General features: G+C 40.8%; 1 protein-coding gene across 1 annotated transcript in view; it reads left to right on the top strand.

Annotated features, from left to right (window-relative positions):
- sugct (succinyl-CoA:glutarate-CoA transferase) overlaps window positions 1–14,848 on the top strand; it is a 192,306-nt gene extending 177,458 nt beyond the window's left edge. Inside the window, exons 13-14 of the mRNA XM_048266346.1 lie at window positions 12,070–12,133; window positions 14,345–14,848. Coding sequence (XP_048122303.1) covers window positions 12,070–12,133; window positions 14,345–14,511 — 231 coding nt within the window. The 3' untranslated portion in view covers window positions 14,512–14,848. The remainder of the gene's footprint in view (window positions 1–12,069; window positions 12,134–14,344) is intronic.
- The last annotated feature ends 692 nt before the right edge of the window (window positions 14,849–15,540 follow it).

Genomic DNA, 15,540 nt, shown 5'->3' with positions numbered 1-15,540 from the left:
TTGAAGTTCTTCAGAGCCCTATTTTTACAACCCCTGCTGTCTATACCGCGTCCATTACGGACACATACGTCCATTACGGACACTATGTCTGCAGCAAGCTCCTCAGGATGTTTTACCAGTCTGTTGTTGCCAGCTTCCTCTTCTATGCTGTGGTATGCTGGGGAGGAAGCACAAAGAAGAAGGATGCTGGGTGACTAGACAGGCTGGTAAGGAAAGCTGGCCCTGTTGTGGGAGCTGAACTGGAGTGCATCACTTCAATATCAGATAAAAGGACCCTGAACAAACTGAGCAACATTTTGGACAATGAATGTCATCCACTCCACAGCACTATTACAAAGCAGAAGAGCTTGATCAGCTGGAGACTTCGCTCACTGTAATGCACAACTGACAGACTGGAAGTCATTCATCCCCAAGGCCATTGAACTGTTCAATGCTTCACTTAAGGGTAGAGGAGAGATAGACTTCTCTGCATAGTCTGTCTGCCTCTCCACCTTCCTAATGTTTGTGTGCGTACTGTCCACTAGCCTACTGTTTTACTGCTACACTGTTTACATGCTATATTAGCACATAATGCATATCCCCTCCCTCCCTCCCACAGCCTGGATTGTGGCCATACTTAATACTTTTTATTTAATACTTGACCAATGTCTGTAACCCTATTACTTCAACCTATTCTTGCACTGATATAGTTTTTATATTACTTGTCTACATTATTCTCTTATATGTCCATATTTATTTTATGCTGGTTTCTAGACTTTATTCTTGCACTGTTGGACTTACTTTTTTGCACCATCATGACACTCACTCTCATAGAGCACCTTACCATGCATATGGAACTACAGGCTCAGTCCCTGCCCTACCATTGCAGGAGCCTCATGCTGGATTATCCTTAAGCACACTATGTGGATATTTGATTTAGTTTTCTTAGTATTTTTAGTATTTAGTATTTTAGTATTTTTATCTTCTACTGTCTCTATTGTGCAGTGGAGTTTTTTATATTTATATACTTATTACTTTTACTGCTGTAAGTGCATATTGTGTCAGTCAGTCAGTGAGATGGTGAGTAAAAGCGGAGTCTGAGAGGAAGGTGCACCTCGCTTCGCAACTCAAACAAGTGTGTAAGGACCTTGCCCCATGAAAGCCACCTAACTTCAGAATGGTAAAGAAGGGTGTAGACCCCATGTCTAGATTCGTGTGTAGACCCCATTTCCTGACAGAGAAGGGTGAAGAGTCTGGTATTTAGTGGGCGAGATTTGATGAAATTCACCATTTTAATTGCTGTCTGGAGAACATTGTTAAGCTCGGGCTCAAGTGTCTTGGATGCCAGGGCCTCTCTGTGGATAATGTAACGATTGAACTTGATGTGTGGACCTTTGCTTTCAGCCCTTTATTTTTCCCCAACATAGCTGGCGCACCGTCTGTGCATATGCTTAGGCAGTTGGCCCAATGCAGCCCTGTGTCTTCCATCCAACCAATGAAACAATTAAAAACTGCCGGTATACCTTGCCAGTACACCTTCCTTCCATCGGAGAGTAGAACAGCATGTCCTCGTGAAGTTTTCCTTAATAACTGCAGCGAACAAACACCAATAATTGCACAACACTTATCAAGTCAGTAGATTCATCTAACTGTTAAGAAAACCTGCAGTACTCTCGACTAACTGACTTTTCATGTCATTAGCGATCTCATTAATGCACTTGGACACTGTATCATTGGAGTGGGGGATTTGCTTGAGCGCACTTGCAATCTTTTCACCATGCATTGCGGTGGTCATTTGCAATTGCTGAGGATCACGCAATTGCTGAGGATCACGGAGGAGTAGACACACTGGTAGATGGCACTTCCAAGCTTTTGTTTGATTTTTAAGCAGCCACCTGTCCATTTTGGGCTAGTAGGCTACCTGTGTATTTTTGTTTTGTTTTACTTAAAATAGCGGCAACAAGTTGAGTTTGCGTAGTGGGAGCAGATAGTTACATTGTTTCTATCAGTGAGTAGCCCATAGGCTGAACCAGATCTCGTTGATATACGAAAACATTTCTCTCTCTTCTCTTAACTGCGTGTAAATAAGAAAAAAGCAGATTTTCCCCCAATATTATTTTCCTTTGTTTCACCTGGCATAATAATAATTTCAGACTGAATACAGAAAATAATTGGCGACCCCAAGTTTAAGAATCACTGTCCTACACCATGAGCTACCTCTCATGCTACCAGTCGCTTGCCGCCCCTTCTGAGCTTGCCAGAGGCTGAAGCAGTAACCTACATTTAAACACAATTGTTGCTGCCAGGATGCCTACGGATTTTATAAAAAAAGTAAATCATGCGTAATTTAATGAAACTAAATTTAGGCCATCATAGACCTCTTTGGCTATACGGAATAAGGTTTCCATTATAGCACAGCACACATTCCATGAATGAATGAAAACGGATGACTTATCTCGCAATAAGCGGATGGAAATCCCGACACACTTTCACCTACATGAAACTAAATAGTGAACCATCAAATACCCCACCGATTTCAGTGGTCATCAGTCCCGATATTTAGCAATATAATCAAACAGTCCAAACGTAAATTAAATCCCAAATCGAACATCATCTGCTTTTGATAGCCTACCGGTTTGCCGCTCCAAACAAAAAGTAGGCCTATGTCTCACAATAAAATGCACCACGTAAGAAATAAAGGCCTAGCTGTGTTTTGCGCAGCCTAAATAAAAGACCCCAGCTATAATTTGAGGATTTAGGATAGTTTGTCTCCTAAACATTCCTCACCCATTATCCAGACATGCGTGAAAACATTTGAAAACAAAACTCACTGCCATATACAGTGGGCATCGCTTTCAAATGACCACTTCAGTCACGCATTACGAGGCGTGAAGCTGCGTGAAGCTTTAGTACCACTTTCAGCAACTGTGCGTCGCTCTGCCACTGTACATCGCTCTGCCTGCCGCCCCTACTGAAAAAGCAGGAGACTTGCCGAGAGTAATCCCAGCCTACGAATTCAATAACAAAATAAATCATGCATAATTAAACATTACCTCGATTTAGGCTACTTGAGTATGTCTTAAGGCTTGACTACACGGTGGTAACGAAAATCGAAATCGGAATTTGCTGTTTACATTATTGTCAGTGTTGGGGGTAACGCAGCTACGCAAATCAAAACAGTGGTGTGATAATTGAGCCAGTAGAGAAATAACTGTTCAGAATTAATCTGTAGCCTTGGGTAGGCTTCTGCAGAAAACAATGTTGTTGCCGATTTAATACTATCTGGCGACGTTTTTAACAGGCTACGCAATAGAGGCTTAGACAACTATGACCACGTTTTGGTTTCGTAAATTAATTTGCCATACTTCTTGACTGCAATGTAATCAATTGACTGCTTGACATGTCATTTTTATTTTTCTGTACAATAAACAAATACATCTGCTTTATGCCGCAGAATTACATTCATATTTGGCTGACTTTGCAGACGCGCAAAAAAACACTGCCAGACCATCCTTAAAAATATTTTCGTTTGCCATAACCCGACCGACCCTGTCAATTTAGAACCGACCCAAATATTTATTTTTTTCCCCTTTTAGTCCGACCGACTTGCTGGTTGTAAACTTGCGTTAAGACGGACCGATTTTTTTTTTTACTCTAAACAACCAATACAAATAAAATACTATTTATTTTAGTAGGCCTAAGTATTGGGAATATAAATTGCCTACATACAAACGTAGGCTCTCTTAAATAAAACCCTGTGGCGTCTTCTCTACACCATTGGTTTACGCATGTCACACTATGGCCTATACGCTTCGTTTCATTCACACAAACATCTCGACTCAACGCTTATTACTTGGCACGAAGCTCTGGAAGAACTGTGCCCAGAGTACACAACTGTTTCACCAGCACATTTAAATGACTTGACTGAAACCGTGCATAACTGGAGGTACACCTGTTATCTGAGCAGTCTGTATGTCCTCATTTTGCGAATGCGAGGACGATATGAGTCTGTTGCATAGATGTCCGAGTCACGCATAATGTAATGAAAACCACTGGCTTGTAATCACAATAATTTAACACACAACAGTTGGATACTTCATCATGTTCCCATGCCTACATTTTGGCGAGTAGCATAGAGATCGTTAAAACAATAAAGTATGGCTCTCCGTTTGGGACATCGAAAACTTATATTTTTAATATAAGACTACCGTCGGAGATGCTGACTTGCTAAGGCCTCGGGATAACACGTTATCTCCACTATCATCAATCAATGCCTCCTTGATCAAAGTGGGGAGTGAAAGAAAAAGTTTGAGAACCACTGGCTTTACAAGTTACCTGCAGTCCAGAACACACAGAATATTGCAACAGAAATTTGCCTTTATAATCAACTACTATTTGTTCCAACAGCATTCAAACAAAGCCTTTATAAAAGTGAAAAAAAATATATTCCATAAGAAGTAAAATAAAATACTGTTACTGTAGTAATTGTATCCCAAGCTTCAGCTCCCCACGTCTGTGACAGACGTGACACCGCTAAATTCTCAGCTTGTTTACACCCCACACTGAACGCGTAAGACCGCTAGGCCCATCACTGTGGGGTGCGGTAGCCTAGCCTACTCTCTGGGATTTAATCAAGCAATATAACCATACAAATGTTTCAAAATTAGTAATTTCGGCTTTGTCTGAACTGGCCATTGTAGGCTACGTAAAAAATAAACAAGTAGGCATAGTCCCTATCCAATGATATCGGCAAATGTTTTCCAAAGTAAGAATTTCACTTCACCATGCACCTTCGACAATGAATAGCTCATTAAACTTATGTTACTGTTGAACGTAGGCCTAACTGGTATCCTTACAAACATTATTCGGTGTCCTAAACACTGGCATTTTATGGCATTGTGTCATGTAAGGTCGTTGCAAAATCTAGAGAAATGTGTGAGGTGGTCAGCGGGGGATAATTGAGACACACATTGGATTGTGTTATTACTTGCATTCCACACTATCCACAGCTGTGGTATCGGGGGCAGGAGGATTACTGTTAGCGCAGGCTTTATATATAATTCTTCAACAGAAGGCCTGCCTCGAATGCAGGCTTGCCCAAAATAAAGGCCTGTGGTTTGCGAGACCATACACAGTAATGCGGTATGATGATTTTTACGAGCAAGATGTTTTTGGTGCTCTGCATGTTCTTAAATAACAATGATCATCAGTAGCCTAATATTCAACGATTATTTTGTGTAAATGGGCTATGCATTGGGTTAGACACCAGGGGCCATATTCACAAAGCCTTTTATCTTACCACTAGGAGTAGGCTACTCCTAAATAGCAATAAAAGATTTTAGCTATAGGAGTTTCTCTTATTAAGTTATTCACAAAGCCTTTCAGACCTAGGCTACTCTTAGTAAGGGAAAATGACAACTCCTTTTGGAGTTGAGCGCTCTAGAATCTTTGACTAACAGTCTAAGAGTGAGTGAGTCTTCATTGCTATGGATGATGTTATTACTCATGCATGAGCTTGACTGAAGGGACCACCTTGATTGGCTGATGATTGTAACGAGGGAATGATTCCAAACACCTCCCTTACGATGAGTGGCAGGTGATTGGTCTGAGAATGCGTGCGCTACACAAGGACAGAAGATGATGAATAACTGAATAAAAAGGCCTAGCCTAAATTAATCAAGAGTAAGGCAAAACAAATAGCCTAGTAGCCTAATGAAACATACGGATTGATGTAGTATCTTTGTAACATTATTAAATTAATCTGTTACTATGCCTATGCCTACGTTTGCAAAAGAGAACATTTTAATTTGATTCACAATAATGTTACATTTAATTTACATGTTGACAATGAGTAGCTTAGTTTTGGTTGTTGTTGGTGGCGTTATTGCATGTTAGTTATGCCTACAATGCAAAATTGCTTCCTCACGATTGGAAGCTCTTGTAGCCGCATAGGATTTCAAAACAGGCGAAATGCCACAAAACCGGTTTGTGAATAGGTCTGTGAGTTAGGAGTCCTCTTGACTTCTTTTAAGCTGTCACAGCTGGTGGGAAGGTGTGATTTGTTGGGGGCAGGGCCGGATTAACTGGGTACAAATGTCTGATAGCCCCCCCTGCCCCCCAGTCAACGTGAATCGGGTGGTCAGTTAATAGGCTATGCCGAAATAGTTTTCAACATTTTGAATATTAGTGTCGGGTGAATTAGGAAATGTTCTCAAAGTAGCCTTATGGCTGAAAGCTGCTTGGGATCCCCCCTGTCAAGCAATATAACCATACAAACGCGCGCACTCATTGTTTCAAAAGGAGTAAAAGGAGTACGGAGAAAATAAATGAACGCAATGCAACACAGACCCCGCTTCTCCCGCGTCAGTCACTGACATGAACGTAACACAGAACCCGCTTCTCTCACGGCAGTCACTGACAGTAGCCTAGAATAAATGCATGGGGAAAAAAACTTGACAACCCCATGACAAAGACATCGTAAAACACTGAAAGTTAATATTTTGTCACTATAACATACATCTGTCCTTTGTCAAATGTGTTATGTTCCAAGTAGCCTAGTGCGTAATTCTGCTTCATAAAGTTGAACAAATACATTAGCTTATTTCACAGAAAAATATAAATAGCCAGTTAGGGTCTACAGTGCAGAGTTGGTAAGTTATGGTAGGCCAACTTGGAGTGAACATACAAACAGGGGAAATTCTTTCTCTAGTATCTGAGTAGCCTCAGGTGCGCACGTAGACATAAGGCCGAACATGCAAGCGCCAATGAATCGTGCTCTCACGACAATCACGCTGTTAAACTTAAATAGGTTAACATCACTCTAAGTTCGCCTTCAAGCAAGGAAAACAATGATTTGAAGACATCTGTTTCGTTGAAAGGGCAAGGGGTAGCAACAGGGCAACACAGAGACAGGCCCGATGGCAGGTCTGTTATGAGAGTATTAAAATATGGGATATTCTACGGGAAAACATTAAAACGGCAAGTCAGCGGGGGGGAAGTTAAAATACGTGAGAAACACGGAAAAAGTTGGCATGCATTGTTTCGGTCCCCGTGCACAGGGATTATTTGTCATATTATTAATCACATATGATTATTTGTGAAATTGTGCAACAGGCGCAACACATTTGAAAAGGAAGGACTGGTAGCATGCAAGCTCACGGGAAAGATTGATTTAAGAACGTTATCACAGTGTGTGGCTGTATGCAAAAGCAGCGGGCAGAAGACAGCGACAATTGGCAGGGGAGGGTCATGTCTTTTTAACAATTCTGTCGGAGGGTCATTGAACAATTTCTAGCAGGCAAGGGAGGGTCATGCAACTTTTGACTGAAGCACTCAATATTCCTCCGGTGGCCCCTTCAATAAATAACAAACAGTCCCTAGATTGCTGCTGGGCTATATGTCTTGGTTCATGTCTGTTAACAACTCATTGCCGTTAAACGCGTAGCCTATCTCGTGGTTGCATCCATTACAAACAAACATGCAATGTGAACGTCTGGGATTGGGAAGAGCACTAAATGCTCTACTGAATAAGCACAAAGTCAAACCTTTAAATGAAAAACACTCTTTAATAATCCAAAAAATAAACCGCTAATGAAGTAAACTTGTGACCATCAAAAATCATTTATCGCCTGTAACTCTGTGATAACAGGACGTAAGAGGAAGGCATTTGGCTGAGCAACGGAGGTTAATGGAGGTTCTATATTTTGTCCAAATGATGTCTGTCTATCATTGTTGCACTCGGAAAAAAACAGAATGTTTAATTTGTCCTGCGTTTCTTCTACGGCTGCAAACGGGATTCACTCGCAGTTAACCAAATATTTCTTTATTAGGGCAGGTATATTTCTGGCTATTCAATTATTTCTAAACAAGTCTGCTAAAGTCTGTAGTGAAGTCTGTGTAGGGTTTTCCAGGCTCCATTTCTTTTTACGAGACACCCTGCTCACTTGAGTCATCTACCGGTTGTTTGGGTTGTTGCAGCGTCTCACTGGGAAAATACAAAAATACAAATTAAAGTCGCGTGATCCCACTCGCGGACCGCAAGTGAAGCTGGCCAAGTTGAAGCACTGCCCACTGTATGGTTCATTCTATAATTCAGGGTACATTTCAAGTGTAGAGAGACACCAAAAAAATGTAATGAGTTTTTTTATCATTAAACTTTTTTATAGGCATAGAACACACTTCAAAGTTAACATGACAAGTATATGCTGAGCTTAAACCTGTAAGACTTCCAAGTATTTATTTGAAAAAAATTATGTAATAACAGAAAAATCTGTAAACTCCGTTAGAGACAATTGTCAACTCTGTTATCATTAATCTATGCAGAATTAACACAGAAATATAGCCGCAAGCAGCAATGAGGGGGCCAAGCAGATAGGCCGGAGTAACCATGGCAACGAAATGCTGTTAGCTCAATGCTGCAATCAGACGTATGGCCATAAGCTGTCAAAGCAAGTTTCACGTCTAGCACGTCAAAAGTTACAAGGCAAAATGCATTTTTGCTAATTGCAGTGACCCTAGAGGTCAAAGGTCACAAAATTTCTTCGGCATTCACCTGATGGGGTCATGAGTCCATGTACCAAGTTTGGTTTTGATACATGCAACGATTGCTGAGATATGAGCTCACTTCCTGTTTGGCGGCTTCGCCACAAATTTCGATTGGATGTGACAGGCGAACGCTTCTATCAATTGTTACAAAATAAATGAAGTGACAAGGCATGGTCTGAAGATGGTCTGTGCCAATTTTGGTGAAGATCAGATAAAATTTGTGACCTGTGCGAAATTGTTGGTGTTTTTGATCAAATCAAATATGGCGGCTGAATAAATTATATTGATGTGACAAGTTGCCCTCAGTTGACCTAAGGTCACCATTTTCTTGAGGGTCCTCCTGATGGGGTCATGAGTCAATGTACCAAGTTTGGTTTTGATACATGCAAGGGTTGCTGAGATATGAGCTCACTTCCTGTTTGGCAGCTTCGCTGCAAATTTTGAAATTTTGAATTTCAAAGTTAGTGCCGTCAATAACTCCTAGCCTACAACACTCATTAGCGAAATCTAAGAGATACGTAGTAGGATAGGCTATTAGGAACAAACTGATAGCCTATATCCCCTCTGTTTTTAAAAATAGTTCTGTTGAACACTGATATGCTACAAACATGTTAAACAGCTGGGAAAGGCTGTCGCAAATCCCTCGAACAGGTGGTCAATCAGAGATTTCAAACGAACGAGGGAACATGTCGCAATGCAACAGCACTGTTTTCCCTTGATGAAAGTGAAACCACAAGTTTTCAGAAATAATCGTTTTCAGTGATAAAACCTCATTTAATAATATGCATTTTCCATATGAGGTCTTAAAAGCCATGTATCCTTCTAGCCACAGCGTTTTTGTTTCAAACATAAGCCTAATCTAAGCGTGCTCAGATGACGTGATAGACCAGGTACTGTTGCTCACCTGTCCATCATCGTAAAGCCCGATTTGATTGGTTCTCTCGCTCTTGTGCCAATATATCGTCCAAAATGCTTGATTGCATTGCATTCTCCACATTGTTAGCTAAATTTTCATGTACCACATCAGCATTTTTGTTCAGTGAATCTTTTGTAAATTGCATTACAATTAGCATTGCCACTATTCACTCCTTCATCTTCATTAACATTCCCAATAGAATTCTCAATATTTTTGGCCTCTATGTGTCCAGCTACATAGTCTGTCTGTGCTTGGTCTTGGATTTTGTGAAATAAATGTATAAATATCACCTGCTTGCTGCAGCTTCGGTGGCACGTCCTTTTAAAACCGCATCTTTTACTCTCTCATGAGCATTTAATCTGCTGCCAGCTTGTCTCTCCACATCGCCCATAATGCTTGATTGCATTGCATTCTCTACATTTTTAGCTATATTATGCACCACATCAGCATTTTTGTTCAGTGAATCTTTTGTAAATTCTTTACAATTACTGTACTGTCGGCCCTATAGGCCTACTCTTATCGCCTGGCTTGCCTCAGCTTCGGTCACGTCCTTTTAAAATTGCATCTTTTTCTCTCTATCCTTAGCATTTAATCTGCTGCCGCCTTGTGACTCCACATCGTCCAAAATGCTTGATTGCATTGTATTCTCCACATTTTAGCTAAATTTTGGTGAAAAATTTCACTGAAAGAATCAGCATTTTCTTTCAGTGAATCTGAAAACTAAATAGACTAAATTGCTTTACAATTACCTTCTGGCCCTCCTCTTGGCTGCCTTCACTCCTTTGTCTTCATTAACATTAATCTTTTTGGCCTCAATAGTCCAGTTACATAGTCTCTGTCTGGTTTTGGTTTTGGATTTTGTGAAATACATTTCTAAATAAATGCGATTTATAGTCCGGTGCGACTTATATATGTTTTTTTCCCGTAAATGACGCATTTTTTGACTGATGCGACTTATAGTCCGGAAAATACGGTAACAAGGATTTACCCCCTGTATCGGTTGAAACTTGCCTCATAATCCATCCCAATGGAGCAGTATCAGACTCAAATTCTGACTAGAATTGAGTATGATGATGCCAGACTATTAAATCATAGTAATGCAAAAAACTGCACTTGACTTTTAATGGTTAAAAACAAAGGACAGATCCAGAAAATAAGAGAGAGAGAGAGAGTCCTCCAGAAGAAGTGAGCAGGCAGGGCAGAGCCTAGCCAGTCAAAGACTGGAGTGGAGTGAGAAGAATCTGTGTTCTTCACCTTAAATATCTAAAGTAGAGGTGTTCAGTTTGTATAGTTGTGAGATGGAGTATTTAAATTACATACTAGCAGGGGAGTGTAGAAACTTGCAGTCACACGATAGCCATTAACTTGTTGCCCAGAGAAGAGAGAGATCCCGAAACAACAGGACAGTCGGCAGCATGCAAGTTGGAAGAACCTAGGAGGTGGTTGAATGCTAGAGGCAAGGTCAGCTACTGGCAAGTAGCCGAAGCTGGTGTTCTGGGTAGGGGCTGGCAAAATGCTAACTGGATGCAGCAGTCCCAGGCAACGTGGCCTAACTGCACCTGGGACAGCAAAAGACTGTCCGGGGGTCTACCAGTACGCAGTAGCTTTGCTGGAAAAGGAGATGGAGTGCTGGGGGATTCCAGGTTGTAAGCGTCTGACAGCAGGTTGGTGTGAGGTGGCTTGCTTTGAAGCTACTAGAGCCAGATGGATGTGCCAGCCACCACCAAGTGTGGGCAGTGGTCCCAGATGACGAGATCTGACCTCACCGGGACAGTAGAGGATTCTGTCCAGGGGTCTACCGCAAAGTAGTAGTGCTGGGCAGAGATAGTCTGGCTTTCACCAGACCAAGCCCAATCTTTTAAGATTGAACATTGGTCTGGGGAGTCCGCTTTGTATTTTCTACTGCACAAGAAGCGTGATCAACGGGCATAGTTCAAATGACTCTGTACGCAATTGGATAGTCATTCACCAATCTGACCAACGAATCGGGTGACGTTTGCAGAGCAATGCGAAAACTCCAGGCTCTCCCGCTATCGTTATTGTTTTAATAGCGTGCCAGGTGGATAAGCCAGTTTATGATTGGCCCCCGCAAAAGTGTAACAGAAGCAGCCTGAGTTTCCAGCCTGAGTTTCCAGCCTGAGCTGCGGGGCGGAATAGAAACAGCTGTCAGATCAGGCTGGGTTCACCCAACCTAGGGCAAAGATGGTTATATCCAGGTTTGTGACTGTGTGGTGACAGCTAGCTGACCAGCCAGCGTTCCCACTGGGAAAGGCAAAAGTTTGTAGAGTTACCCCAGGGATGAGCTGCCGGTGGTGGTGGAGCACCAGCACCTTCTCCTATCACAACATTTCCCTCTCCCCATCATTCACCAATCTTCATGAAGGCTAACAAATACAAATAACTTATAAAGGCTCTCACCAGAGTGAATAGAATTGGGTAGGTAATTCTCATTTTCACCTTGCTGTGAAGAAAATACAGTCTCTGTTTATTAGACATCCAAAGTGTTTGAGAGGGAAAATAAATCTCAATGAAGGAAAAATAGTAGGGAATGACCTACAAACGCAAAAAAAAGTTTGTTATGCTGAAAGTTAATGTTATCAGAAGTAATGGATTCTTCTGCCTTCTGTCAGGTCAGTCACAATGGACTCATACTGGAGATGGAGCACCCTACATCAGGCACGATTACTGTACCAGGTTAGTCAAAATCACATTAATGTGTTTTATTATTTATCATAGCTCTGTCAAAAATAGGCTATATTCAGTGGTTAAAGTGGAATTTGGCAGGGGAAAAATGACTCACCGTTGGACAACATATTGAGTATTACATATTGAGTGGTGTAGCAATACTTTTTGGACAATAATTGATAGCTTCTTGGTCACCTCTGTACATGCAAAAACTATTTATTTTAAAGATGCCCTGCCACATGTATTTCATTACTTTGTGGTAATGTCTGAAGTTCTACCATGGACTGTAACATTTTTTGTGGAAAACATTTTTATATTATTGATTTAATGGACATTATTAAGTGTGCTAGCTGAAATCACTTGATATTAATTTTTATACAAACCAAGACAGCTGATTCCTAAAGAAATGCAAGCACGGCTGTGTACAAAACCGCTTGAAGCTCCAGTGGAATTTTGATTTTGGAATTCTCGGTCTAACCATTGATGTACCAAGTGAGTGGAAATAGGGCACCCACCAGCCCAGCACCAAACTCCGAGCAAACAAAAACGGATATTTTAGGCAGTACAAGCTCCCGTTAAGTATCAAATCAGATTTTGTTCAAATCTACACACTTATGGCTATTGAAAAAGGTTCATCAATCAAACATTGTTTTGAAGTATAAAAAACATCTTTGTTTTCGAATTGTTAAATGAAAGGGGCTAAAATTGGTAGTTTTATGCTACATTACTAGCTGAAAGAAAAAAACAACATTCTAGGCTCTGTAACTCCTTGCCAGTACAATTCTACAGGGTCTTAGCTGTAAAAAAGGTCAAGCATTTGCTGATGAGCCAAAGTATGTGGGAACAGTGCCCTTCTAAGTAGATGATGTGCCAGGTCAGGCAAAAAATAAAATGAGGGGTAGTATTATTTACTATGTTAGGTTAACTAGTTCAGTTGAAAACTTTGTGTAGGAGTGTAAACAATCCTTAGCTTGTAGATGGTAGCTTCGGTGATATTTTAAATCCATATAAAATGAGGGGTAGTATTATTTACTATGTTAAGTTAACTAGTTCAGTTGAAAACTTTGATACTGTGTAGGAGTGTAAATAATCCTTAGCTCGTAGATGGTAGCTTTGGTGATATTTTATATCCATATAGACTGAGCCAACCAGGAGGGGTTTTTTTAAATATAAAGTAAAATGCGGCATTCAGCCAACCGGGAGGTTTTTTTTGTCGTTGTTTTTGTTTGTTTTTTTTTTTTTAGTAAAATGCGGCATTCAAAACAGTGTTGTTTATTTCCATGATTGCAGGAGGTAGCCTACTAGGCGGTATCTGTTGCAGCTTGATGACAAGAAAGGGTGCATCGAAGGGTCAAAATTGTAGCAGCCAAAGAAATCATTGGTAACATGATTAATGTGATTTAAAAACAGAATTAATTTATTGCCTTGATGTACATAGAACCGTTGAGAGTAACAGGAGGTTAGCTGGAGAGAGAGAGTTAGGGTAGGACTGAAAAAAAGACAGTGGGTCAAACAAAAAGCAAACATTAAATGACTCAATGGAGCAAAATCTAGTGTGCTGATTTTATACTTTTTCATGTGTCTCACTTATATATCTGTCCAGCACCTAGGATTAATTTCAGTCTCAATTTCTCAATAGTGTCCATAACATTCACCAGAAGTCACTATTTAAAACAATGGTTCGGAGTGAATTTCATCCTTGCACGATGACCGTGAGCCAAACACACCCACAGAAGCTTTTTTCCCTTGGTCGAGTTTGCACTATCAGCCCAATGGCTTAGCATTAGCACTTTTGGAACCAGAAGTGTATCTTGTAAATTACCCCACTAATAATGCCCAGAATACAGGGCAGTAGTACAAAAAGGGTCTGTACTCATAAAACGAGGCATTGGAAAGTTTAGTAGCCTACACCAGGAGTTTATTTAAATAACACTTGTCTGATAGCTTCTACTCTCTGCTGCTACCGCTACGTCGACGTCTCCTTGATTTGGGAAAAGAATGTAAAAGTCCTTATTTTCCCCTCATACCCCTAGCATCTCTGGGTGAGCAACGTTATGCTTCATATTCAGTTTTAACCACCTTTCAATGTTGTAATGGTGACTGCCAGATGGTGTGTGGGAGAAGTTTTGTTAGAATCTCTGTTCTAGGATTCTTCAAATAGGTGAAAGTTGTGGACAGGTTTCATTGAAAGAAAATTATTGCTTATCCTTTCTTTCATAGGTCCAGCTGTTCGCTTCAGCAACTTTGAATTTGACAGACCGGCACCACCTCCTGTTATTGGCCAACATACTGTGCAGATTCTTAAAGACACTCTTGGCTACAGTGATGATGTCATACATGAGCTTTTGGACTTGAAGACGATTGATCAGCATGAGTTTCAACTATAGTCTCTTGCGACAAAACGCCCCCAAGAAACCATGAATCCCTGTCTTGAGAAATGTCACTGCAACATGAAATTAATTTATTTAATTATATGACATGTAGTGATACAATCATCCCAGGAGTAGGAATTGAGATGTTTTTGTTCTGTGTTGCTATGTGGTTTTAAATAATATCCAGGTTAATTGCACCACATCTTAACTGTGTGATTGCATAAAATGGAAATTATTGGAATACATGTCACATGTGAGAAATGTTCATTTCTTTTCTTACAGTTGTTGCTATCACTGTTGCTTTCTTTGTAACTGCACTACAACTGCAAATACAATAAACTAAACTACTGAGCTTGGTGTTCAGTTGAATAACTGTTGCCAAACTAGATGTACCGCAAAGTGGTACAAAATATGACTCAGTCCTACACATTATCTCTGCAAAAAACAATCACGCTTGTCAATTTGTCTCCATCTCCTACTCACTACTCTTCCTACTTCTGTTTATGTAAATTAGTGTGTGTGGGTTTGCTTTTGTGTACTTCTCTGTGTGTGAGTTTTCGCTTGTGAGTGTGTGTGTGAGTGTGCTTGCCTGCATGTGTGTGTTTTATGTGTCCGTGTGTGTGTGTGTTCACTTGTGAGTGTGTCTGTGGGGGTAATGGGGGGTGTGTGTGTGTGCATTTGTGTAAGTTTATGTATGTGTGTGTTTGTGCATGCATGCGTGTGTGTTTGTGTTTATGTGTGCGTGCGTGTGTGTGTGCTTGCTTGTGAGTCTGTGCGTGCATGCCTGTGTGTGTGTGCATGTGCGTGTGTGCATGCGTATGCCTGCATGTCTACTGTGTGTTTATGTGTGTGGTTGTGTCTTTATGTTTGTGTGTATGTGTTTATGCATGTGTGTGTTTATGTGTGTGTATGTGTGAGCATGTGTGCGAGTGTGTGCATACCTGTGTGGGTGTGTGTGTGTGTTTGTGCATGCGTGTTTGTGTTTATGTGTGTCAATTTCAATTTAATTTCACTTATAGAGCACCAAAACATTACACGTCTCAT

Source organism: Alosa alosa, chromosome 16 (assembly GCF_017589495.1).
Source record: "Alosa alosa isolate M-15738 ecotype Scorff River chromosome 16, AALO_Geno_1.1, whole genome shotgun sequence".
NCBI lineage: Eukaryota > Metazoa > Chordata > Actinopteri > Clupeiformes > Clupeidae > Alosa > Alosa alosa.
This window is presented reverse-complemented; position numbering and strand designations above follow the sequence as displayed.